Genomic DNA, 11969 nt, shown 5'->3' with positions numbered 1-11969 from the left:
TATAGAAAACTTGTAAAATGGCTACTGTTGCAAGAGTCTCCTGACTTTTGGCTCTGTTTGTTGTTCTAATAAGTGTTTAAAAATTATTTGCAAAAATTTCACTCAGGTCCATCCTTCTCTTTGAATGTTAAAAATTATTCATACTCAGGTCCACTGACCCATAGAGGGATAGGGTTGGGACAACACCAGTGCAGTGGGTCTGCAGCTCCCCTTGGGTGTAGGAACAGAGAGAATGACAAAGGCAAGGCTAAGAATAGAAGGTTTGCTGCTGTGACAGCTCCCTGGCCTTCAGCTTGCTGCTCATAGAGCTTCCAAAATTCTGATGCTACACATCTGTGGTATCTCAGTGTGCAGACGCCTCGTGCATGCTCTTGCCAGGCCCAATTTGCAACTTGCCTGTTCACGCTGGTAAAATTTTGCATAGGCTCATTCTGGGCATAAAGAAAAGCACAGGCCACTGTATGCAAGCATGCAAGTGATGSTTTTAAATCTGGCTTGTTTAAACTAGACCTAATTTAACCATATATCACACACTTAAGTGTCTAACGGTAATGAAAAGATTTATCCAGGAGACAGGTAAGATCCACTCACTATCCTAGCAGTGGGCCATGGCCCAGACAGAGCAGATACCTGAACGTTTACAGGGAAGTTTGCCACATGAGTGAGAGACCTGCCAGTGAGATGGCTACAAATTCCCCTGTCACAACTGGAAAAGTTACATTGCTCAACTCACTGCTAAGGACCTGCTTCTGCCAAGCATGCCGTGGACAACCACATAATGCCAGCTCACTACCTAGACAAGATGAAATAGAGATGAGGAAGAGAGAAGCCTAAGGGACTGTCACAGGAGTAAGCAAAGCTGGCTGCCTCACTTAGCATCAGTTATACTCATTGGACCAATATTTTCCCCCAAGTCATGTCCAGGTAAATGCACTGAATTCATGCTAGGGAACAGCYTTAATGGATTTAAAATATTTCTTTTTCCCCAGTACAGTATTAAAAAAATAAAAGTTTCTTTTCAAAATACTGAAAATCTATTTTAGTTAAGGTAAAAATACTAAATATAAAAATTTCAGGTAATATTTAAAATAACTGTGCTATAAATACAAGTGAATTGCTTAGTTATTTTGACATTCAATYGTGGCACATTACCCTTAGTGATGAGGCATGTGCCAGTATACCCACATGGTGGTTTAGGAGAGAAGGTCATGCATTTCTGCATAGAAAACGAGCCTGCTTAATAAGTGACATGTGTGGGATTTTGAGACAGYACTGTTCATGCACTTGTGATGCATTGGGAGGTGTTGCAGGTAAGGCAGCACAGTATACAGCGTACAATGCAGCACAAACACTTCTCTGTGCTTATTACAGGTGTAGGATTCTCTGCTTCTGAACCAGAAATATTTTTTCTATTTTCCTTTTTGGCTGACGATGAGTACAGGTTGAAGGTGAAAATCTGTATTGATTTTCATTGGCTCTGCTCATGTCCTTGRGCTGGACATCAGAAAATTATTTGGAATGAGATGAAGAAAATATGCTTGCAGCTGTTTCCAGGGGGGAATGATGGGTTAGAYGATGGACTAGAATGTGTCTGCACTTCAACACAAACTGACCATTTGGAAACTGAAAGTCTTTAAGAACAAGACAGTTTTTTGAAATGTGCACACAAACACAGCAAGATAATAACTCGTTTGTGTATGAAAAAAACCTAAAAGCTGAGACATTTATTAYGAACACCATCATCACTTATTTTTATAGAGCAATGAAATGATAAATTAATTAATCCAWGTTTTCAAGTGGGGAAGCACCTGCATATATGCTATGAATGAACAGTAGCCGGATGTATTAACGCAATGTATCAGTTGACTGCAGGTTGCAGAGATCTGATATTTCAATGCCATTCTTTAAATATCACATAATAATAATAATAAAGTACCAAATCATGCTTCAGCAGCTAGAGATAAGAGAGAGATTGCATCATGTTTTGGCAGTGACTCGATCATCAAACACTGGCAGCATTCAATATTAGAAGGATAAAATGGCAGCAAAACTGGTCAGCAGCTTCTCTTCGTCTGGAGTTTTCCCAGGTAGATAAACAAAACAAAAACAAAACAAACATAAAGCTGCAACAGGAGCAGGTCAAAGCCCTGGCCCTTGCATTGCTCTGATAAAAGTAAACTAGATTGTTTTCCATGGATAAGCACATCACAATCCCAAAATAAAAGATAAGTGCATAAAACCTCCAAATTATGATCTTCACTAGGACAGCTATGTGGTTTGTACGGAACAGTGGCCTTGTCAGCAACATGTCTTTTTCATTTATGGTTCATCTTCAGTCAGCACTTATGATGCATTCACCTCACTGGAGTTTTGGCTGGATGACATGTGGCAGTCCAGACTCTCCTTGAATTTCTCCAAATCATGGAAATATGGGTGAGAGAGGGCAACATACGCAGATATTCTCTTGGCTGGGTTGAACGCTARGCATTTCTGAAAGTATAAAAAGAGGTTGTTTTTAACTAAAATGTACAGTTAACAGCACTATCATTGCACACATACATTAATGCATACCACCTTCAGTATATGATCAGTACAAGACACAACAGGGTCTCAGAAGGTGGTGCACAATTATCATCCATATTAAAACAAGCAGTGGGGTCACATTGGAAGAATATGGCCACCTCAAAAATTACATGCTAGAAAATTCAAGTWTTCATAGTTTATCAAATTCCAGAATACAGGTTTTCTTGAATTTACATGCACAGGACAGCCTTCATCTGCTTATATTCTATGTTCATTTTCTCCCTCTTCTTCCCAGATGCACTGTGATGGCCACCTTTCCAGATCTGTATCCCAACCTTTGTCCAGCCAGCAGTGAAATCTCTCCCCCAGCCTTGCGTTTATACCTGGCTCTTTACTTCATTCACCTCCAAATAATATTCTTCCTACACTTGTCTAACCACTTCCTAGTCCTACTTTCTTTTCTTGTATCAGAACTTCTATCATTATACTTCTGAAATTTAATTCWGTGACTTTCAGTCCTATCCTATTCTCCCCTTTCATCTGTGGCTCTCAGTTATGATCTCTTTGCCTTGCAGGAACAGATGTTTTTGCTACCTCATCTTCCAGGCAAAGATACTTATCTTCTTCCTCCCTCACATCATGCCTCACACTCACTGAGCTCTATGTCACATATTATTCCTTGTTCCCAAATCTAATTCTTGTCCCATGCCTAGCTTCCAMTTCCAGGCTGTCTGCAAGCACAACAGATGTGTTTCTCCCTTGTCAAGTGTCCAGATGYAGTCCAGCTTTCTGCAGCTGGGAGCTGCAGTCATGAGGACACTGGAGGATCATCTGCTGTTGAGATAACCTGGGCCAGAGGCAGCAGCTACTGCAGAGGTGCATCAAGTCTTTTAAGAATTGCACTGAGCCCACTCTATCTACCTCATATGAATCAAGATCTTTAAAAGACTTCCAGAGAACAAATTTAACTAGATTTCAACAAGCACAGCAAGTGGCAAATTGATGCAAAGTCATTCCCTATACTCCATTTCAAGACTGAACTTCAGGACTGGGCTTTCTTATATAGCTACAGTAATGATGGAAATAGCTGTACCAGCCCAGTTTGTTTGCTTCTGTTCAGCCTTGCCATTTGCAAGAGSCAAATTCCAAATTCCAAGTCTCAAGTTTTCAGCATTCAGTAGAAGRCATGCAGATGTAATCTGCCACTACAGCCTATTTCCTGCTTTACACTGGGCCCACCATATTTCAAAAAATGGCAGATCCATTTTTGTACTCACAAAAATCAGGCCTGTACTGTAAGGATGACTGAAGCAGTGGCACTAGAGCGGTCASAGATGAGGGTCTAATAGTAAGTTCTAATGGACACTTCCCTGCCCCAGTTCACTAATCTTGAAYTATTCTCAGCTCTGACACCTCTTGAGCCAAAGGCAGTGTCTCTGTGCTGTTGCTTCACAGATAAACATGAATTGTCTTTTCTATTTTTGATCTTTTTTTAGTAACTTCATTAAATGGAAACTGTATTGTTGCTTGGCAAGTTGCATGCACAGTGGGAATCATCAGCCACATGACTCCAAGTCACATTTGGAGAACAACAAATAGAAACTTACAAGAAGCAAGTCTTTGCCTACTTCATCAATATCTGGAACAAATTTTTCAATAGGTTGTGCAGGTCTGGAAGTAAAAGCATTTCTTGGAAGGGCAACATCATTAGGCCAATCCTCTTCTTCTGGGAGTCCAATTACACTGTGAAATGAAAAACATAACGTTAGGTCTGAACATTCACGCAGTTTCCCCTTTATGTTGGGTACAATGAGTGGCAGTTTTTAAGTATTTTTGTTTAAATGAGCTCAAATATTTAACTGTATAATAGTACAATGATCTTTGTGAATRGAAGCTGATGAACACAGGTCCTCAATGTGCTTGGAAGAAATCATTTTGTGGGCAAGAAAATTTTCTGACCTAAGTCTCAGTTTTCGGAGTCTTTTTTGTTGAAAAAAGCYTGAGTGCCTTAGAAAAAAGTTGCTCAGCTCTTGACTGGATGGTGGAACATACATCACTCCAGGATGATTAAAAGCAGTAAGTTTCAAAGGGGAATTGCATGTGAGGATCTTTTTTCACAAGAATAGAGACTGAGAGAAGAGTGTGGGTCAAGATGAGGGTAAGGCAATAAAAGGGACGTTTCATAATGCTTCAAAGCTATGTGCAGTAATTGTTGCCCAAATTTAAACAATTTATTTGCTTCACAATACAGGTTTTAAAGTCTCAATTTAGAAGTGGAAAGGCACTTGAGTGTCTTTGTGGTTTTGCTTTCAACTGTATTTTAGTTTTTCTTTACTCTTTAGTAGAATATTTTAATTTACTTTAATATTTTATTTCTTTATTCTTTAAATTATAGAATATATTTATACTTACTAAATAATTATGCAGAGGTCTAAAATACAAATAAATTAAATAGTAGGTAATACCATCAATGATGGTATATGTCTCATACATTTCACATTTTARTCTGATGCTAATATTTGTGGGGCTGAAAACCAGTTTCTGATGGAAATTCTGGAACAAGATCATACATTACTTGTCTGGTTTCAGCGAGCATAAATTTTTATAACTGGCAAAATCGAGATTTTCAATGGGAACACTGGCAGGGTAAGATAAGAAAGGACATAAAAATAATGTCACTGAATACTCGGTCACTGAATACAAAGCCCACTGCCACTAGGGAGCAGCATTAACCTTTTTTCTCACTGAGTTTGTCGCARGACTKCGTGAGGTGAGGCCACGGGCCAACTATGCTGAGGTAAATCACAGGTTACCTCAGCGAACATAATGGAATTACCCCACCTCTACCAACATGGACTTTAAATTGTAATTTGGCTCACTTAAAATACCTCTGAAAATTGTCCTCAAAATAAGAGCATAGCTGGGCGGGCAAAGCAATTACAAACTCAGGACAACTGAAGTCTCCTAGATCAGAACATAACACAGCTGTTGGGAAACGCTAAGTTAAATATGTATGGAAAACTGCACTTGACATTTATCACCAGTGGGGTATGGGGCAACCGCCTTGGCCGTGGTAATTAAAGCCATTTTATTAGATATTTCAGGAACTGGACCCRTATTAAATATATATCAAWTATTAAATATAACACAAACAGCATSACRGATGGGRGAGTTAAATACTTCAGATAACAATGACATTTAACCTGTCATTCAAATGKATTTGGTTAGTGCCTCTTCTTTCAATGACTGCATGGCAGAGCATGAACAGGGCAGAACAAGCACAAGCACAGGCAAGGCTGATGACAAGAAACCAGGAGGCAGCTTGCCTGACAGGGGGAGGCTGGACAGGACTGAGAGTGGAAAGGAGAGACATTTTTAGTTACACACACGCAGTACTGAAAACCCYCTAAAAATGAGTATCTGGGTAGCTGCTCTCACTCACTCTGTTGGTCTGGTAGCACCACCATTTCAGTGAGTAACTTTGGGAGTATCTTGGATGTGTTTCACCTCCTGCCAAGGGTTCAGGCCYGGTCTTGAGAAATGCTGAGTACTTTCCACTCCCACTGATCACAATGGGAGACAAGTCTGCTCAAACCATTGCAGCTTAGCCTGAAATCTATGAGGATATGCCACATGCTGGCAGCGTCCTGGGAAAGCCCGAAAATGTTTTGGGAGGGATGTAYGAGGGATTTACCCTCACACACTGTGGAATTTTACTGACACAAATCACAATGCACATGCAAAGCAAAGTCAGACCACAGCACCATTCTCTGAAAGAATGCATCAGTCCAGATTGCACGAAAATCCTGAAACTTCTTTCTGTCCAAACTGATCTCCACAATGAGTCACTACTGTAGAAAGAAACAACCCTCCTAGAAGAAGAGCTATGCCTAACTGTAGGGGGTTCTCCAGCTGTGAAAACACAAAATAAACATTACTTGGCATAATCCCACAGAACCCAAGACAGAAACTTTTCAACTGTTTAAGAAGACTGCACAAAAGAAGCAAATCCAAACTTTCTCTTTAAGTAGATGTGCAATAAGGAATTTCTTCTAAATTTAGCATGGCATTTTCTTTTCTTAGTGAATTCTTTTCTGCACAGGTAATCTCAGCCCCTAGGGATGGAAAGATCTCCATTGGAGGCTGCCACTAGCAGCTATGCATTTAATCCTAGGCCAGTTCATTTTCATTTTCCCCTTAAATGTCACAAATGAAAGAAAACACAGCTTTGTCTTTTTTAATTGTAAAATATGTTGCAAGYATCAAAGCTGTCTTCATTTAATGAAGCAGAATATTGAAGGGCTAAAGGAGTAGTTTTGGCAAAGGAAGAAAAAGTAAAACTTTAAGCACTGATTTTTCTGGATTGGGCAGGAAGAGCTATTTAGCGCATGACAAATTAACCACACAAGTGAGTCACATACACTGGTATGGTATGCAGGAAAGGGAAGTCAACTGTGTGAAATCAAGACCTGCAATTTAGGAACCCCATATTAAATAATGAAAATGCTTAGAAACAGATCTGTTAATATTTGAGAAATGGAAAAATGGTTAAACAGAGAAATTCATTACTTGTTCAGTTAAAGCCTTTCTTGGAAATTTGACTATCTTATCTTTAGAGTATCTTCAAGAGAGTAACGTTTTGGAATAATACTTCTCTCTCTCTCTCTCTGTGCTATCTACCTCTTATTTGAGCCAGATCCCTGGATCCCTGAAGCCCCTCCATACAGAAAGGGAAGACAGAGGTGCAGAGGCAAACAGGCATTCATTCTCTGGACTGGTAGCAGCTCTTATGTGGCTTTGATTTCCTAACTACATGATACCTACATCAGATCKTAAATTTACATACCACCTAAAATACAGAAATGTTCCTTACTCTGAAGAGCTTTCAGAAGAAAAAGTAATATAATCCTACTTAATTATCACATTGGTAATATCAATAACTTAATTTTGGATGAGAAATATTCTGTCTCAGAGAGTTTAGAATCTACTCACTCCTCAATGTATTTGATATATCTGAAAAACACAAACTCCTAGAAYTGTAAAATGGTTTTCAAATAAAGCYAATTCATCTCTGAGAAGGCACATGTTAAAATGCTCATATTCCTTCTGTTCTCAGTACCCTCCTGACCAAAATACAGACTGTTAAGAAGCTACACAACGTATTTTAAAAGCAAATATATATTTTTGAGGTTCAGAAGTCTTTTCTACAAAGATGCTGTTGGCAATAATCTTAGACATCTCAGATTTTAATGTATTCTAATGTTGTTTTCTGCAGTACACAAAGAAATCTCTGAAAAATAAAACCTCTGTGTTTGTTTACATGGAGAGAGTCTCTTGGACTTAACTGTTTATGAATATGTATGAATGGTAAATACACAGTATGTTTAAGAGACTTAAAAGCCCAAACCCAGAAGTCTCACAACTTCCTGATAATGGCTGTCAATTTTGCAGAACTATATTCCATGTTGCTTCCTCCTCCCACTCTGACACAGAATACACGGAAATATCATGTTGCATATGGTAGCAATAGGAAATATGTTCTAGGAATACTTTGTTCTATTCACATTATTGCATAAAAACATGCCAAAGAAATCTCATAAGGTTTCAGTGYTAAACAGATATTGATGTAAGGCAACTAGTTATTACTTACTCAAAGATTTTTCCTAGCTGATCAACATCTGAATTTCCACGGAAGAGTGGTCTGAAAAAATAAAAAGATGTTTTTAGGATGTGACTTGTTTTAATTAATATAAATTTATATTTGTCATTGACAGTTGCCAATGTAAGGTGAAAACGTGGGGTTTTTCTGAGACTTCGTATCTTCTGCTTCCATGCTTTATCCAGTCTGTGAGTGAACCTTTCAAGTTTCTACTAAAACTGGTAACAAAAGGGGACAGATGACACATATTTCTGAATACACTACTTTTGAAAATTTGTGTCTTTTTGCATGAATGAAGTTATTTTCCCTAAACTAAACTAATGCTATCCTGTGAATTATATCATTAACAAAATAGTTTTCACTACRAAGAACACTCAAATAGCTGCTAAGAGACAAAAACAGTGAATGTCATGCAATTCTTTAAAGCATAATTAAATTAAGGATTAATTATTATGAATATAAATTCAAAATKAAATTTCTTGCGTACTGTTTATAGKAAATKTGCTCCTAGGTTYAAGGGGTCAAATARATGACAATGGATTCATGAAGGTCTGTAAACAATGGGGTGTGAAACGGTACAGAWTTTACCTTGAAGTAGAGGAATACTTCTGCTGCATAAACAAAAATATGTTCAGGAAAGAAACAAATTGTTAGGCTGAATGTCCAAAGGCTTTCAGAAAAAAACAGTGACTAAAAACACTTTCAGAYACACTTTTTCATTTCAAAGTGCAATTTAAAGTATTTTCACTCATCATGTATAAAATACTATCACCCACAGTGCCTAAGTAAAAGATGAAATTYTGATTTGTATGGCAGTATGGCTGTATTGCCAGCTTTGTGTTGAATTAGGTAAGGTGTGAATAGTGCTCAAACTCCCAAGATATTCCAAYGATTTACTGACAGATGAGTAAGGATCCAGCCAAGAATGAGGGCATCTGTGCAGATCAGGCCACAGATGTTGTGTACCACTCTGATTCAACAAATGGTACATGGCTCCAAGAAACACCACTTACACACACTGCAAACTGAGACAGTAGCTTGGGTCCACTGATGGCCAGGCTGTCCCTCTCTTCTGGAGCACAGCTCTCTAAGTACAGCTCATATTGTACACTCATGGTTACAGTTTCTAAAACTGCTCAGCTGAGATGCTGGGACTTGACAAAGGATGTATGAATTAATGCTTTCATTGGCAGCCTTTGGTTATGGAGAAATATCCACTTCCTTGCCTCTCTCCACATACTCCTGCCTGATACAAGCCTTTGACACCAGCAAAAGGCATCATTTCACTGCTGCTTTTCACAGAAGACCTCTCCCATCTAGACTGGAGAACAAAGAATAGTCAGCTATGGTTCTTCCCCTCTCATTGCCCCCATGCAGGAGCAGGTGTATGTATGATCCGTATCTCCTTTTCCTAACCATGAGTTAATCCTGAAAAATGACGCTTTCCATCTTGACACTCACTATGGTAACGGAGCTCCATGTCACTGCCTGTCTTGTGGGTCYATTCCAAACACAGCCAAGTAGACACAGAGCACTGTGCCATTTCTTAGTCAGACATAACAATCTCTGCAGAAATCTGGGCCACCAAGAACAAGCGGTGAACTGGCAGACATGCTGTTCTTTGATGAACTGAATATTTGTTTTGCCTTCTTGTTTGCTGCCATTCAGGTTATCTTGTATCCACTTATATTCCAAACTGCTTTGTGCAGGGACATGGAGAGAATGATTTAATCAAGTTGGATTTGAAACCATCTGACATGAGATTTGATCTGATGGGGTAAAATGTGGTAGCCTGTTACTAGTACATAAAGGRCTTTCTTTATTTTGATCCTAAATAAATCATAAATAATGGGATGTTTTGCTTCCCAGATACACATCATATTTACTTACTGTCGCCACTTTGACAAGACCATTGCAACTCATACTTTGGGATTTCCGTATTTTTTAAAGCTTTAAGGTATACAGCAATACTGGCTTCTACAAAAACACAAAGCTTAACCCACTCAGACAGGAGCATTTACTTCTGCCCTAAGTTTTGAGCCTGATTTTCAAAACATTCAGKAGCTACAATCCTAGCATTGTTTGTGTCAGCAGACACACTCTGAAGATTCCAAAGTCAAGCAATATCACAACCTTAGACTTTTTTTTAACTACTGCTTGAAATTATTAACATAGTTACTTCAATTTTTAATTTCAGTTCCAGCATTAGAATATTGGGGCCCTTTAAACTAACAAAATCTACACATTCAGATAATCACATCCATGCAAATGGAAAGCTGATTTAATGTTTTAAAATGTATGCTGAACCTTGCATTAATGTGAAAGCTTGGCAAAGGTAGCCTTGTTCGCAAATCACCTTAGGCAGTGTCATGCCAAAACAAGTACAATTCTTGGGATTTTTAAGGAAGGTTTTTCCCATCATTGCTGCTGCCTCAGATTCACTAAGGGCTGAAGCAAGAATTTAAATTCTTTTGAAAGTATAATTATACAATACAATGTGACCTTCCAACATATTTTGATATTTCATCATAATGAAGTGTTATTAATTCATCTTTCAGCCTCCTATCCAYCCCACCATCATGACTACAACAGGATGCCAACTCCAGGTTAGGCATCACTAATAAAATGAAATTTGCCTCATGAATTTTGGCTAGAGGTTCAACTGGAATRTTGGATGGATGACTGGGGAAATAGATTCACCTAATCTAGCAGCTGTATGAAGCTTTTGTTTCACATTTTGGCACTAGTTACTCTTTCGTAATAACCTGACAACTCTGGAAGTCCAGTACACATAAAAACTTGCACCTCAAGATGATTTTTTAAAGGTTCTTAAAGGTGGACATTAACTCTCCCACCATGATTGAATTGAGAGCATATTCAGCAGTAAAATTTCAGCAGGCAAGTAAAATTTCACCTTTGTTCTTGGTATCTTTCACTTGATTCATACACCCACGCACTCCCTGAGGTTTATTTATGCAAGCTTGATCCAGAAGTCCTTTCTTGAGAATATGCTCCCTTCTCTGTGATCATGATCTGTGCAAGACTGGGTAGACTCTTTGTAGTATTCCTTCTTTTTTTTCTTCAGGAAATGCATGGAGCTGTGCATGGACTGTCTGTCCTCTGGCCTTAAAACACACCTAAAATCTGTGAGTACATGTACCTCAGGAAAAGAGGGACATTCCAATGGCTGAAAGAGCTATACATGGAGATATACTTGCCTTYTGTGTGGTTCCTCAATCCACTAAAATATCCCTGACTTTACTTGCTACAGAATCCATACTCTGAAGGCTCCAACACCATTGTTGTTACTAAACATACTTTGAGTAAGGAAGAAGATGGGACAAGAAGATTTGGMGTGCACCTGCGACATTTAATTTTCTGTTTGCTCGAGAAGTCTCGGATGCTTCCCATTTTTGTTGGTTGTTGCTTCTTTGATTTTTCAGGAAGATGGAAGGAGGAAAACGTTACATGGAATATGCAGGTATCCATCTTGTTTGACTACTCCTTCTCCTGGCCTTGGAGCTAGGCCATTATCCACTCCCACTGTATGGAGGAAAACCCTTTCCATGTCTACGGTAGGACCAGACATGAAGATATGATGGAGGCACTGCATTACTCCCCTGCCCTGCTAAAMTAAACTCCTCCTGAGCCAATAAGCACCTTTGCTCCTGAGGTACAAAACKTGCAGGTGCACAAAGAAATAGATATTAGCTCTGAGTCTGCACTGTGACCATTTCCACAGGATAAATCTGCCTTTTTATACRTCAGTCTAACACAAGGACGCACA

General features: G+C 38.9%; 1 protein-coding gene across 2 annotated transcripts in view; it reads right to left on the bottom strand.

Moving 5' to 3' along the window:
• Positions 1 to 642: 642 nt before the first annotated feature.
• The window catches only part of CDK6 (cyclin dependent kinase 6), a 121970-nt gene continuing 110643 nt past the window's right edge, over positions 643 to 11969 (bottom strand). Inside the window, exons 6-8 of one of the 2 annotated variants that reach the window (XM_057380945.1) lie at positions 8174 to 8224; positions 4131 to 4266; positions 643 to 2490 (exon numbers count right to left, since the gene is read on the bottom strand). In XM_057380945.1, the coding sequence (XP_057236928.1) occupies positions 2344 to 2490; positions 4131 to 4266; positions 8174 to 8224 (334 nt within the window). In that variant the 3' untranslated portion in view covers positions 643 to 2343. The remainder of the gene's footprint in view (positions 2491 to 4130; positions 4267 to 8173; positions 8225 to 11969) is intronic. The other variant, XM_057380946.1, reaches the window with a different exon arrangement.

This window comes from Malurus melanocephalus, unplaced genomic scaffold (genome assembly GCF_030028575.1).
Source record: "Malurus melanocephalus ecotype Western Australia unplaced genomic scaffold, MMel_1.1 scaffold_483, whole genome shotgun sequence".
NCBI classification, from domain to species: Eukaryota; Metazoa; Chordata; class Aves; order Passeriformes; family Maluridae; genus Malurus; species Malurus melanocephalus.
The sequence above is the reverse complement of the archived record's forward strand: the minus strand, read 5'-3'. Positions and strand labels throughout refer to the sequence as shown.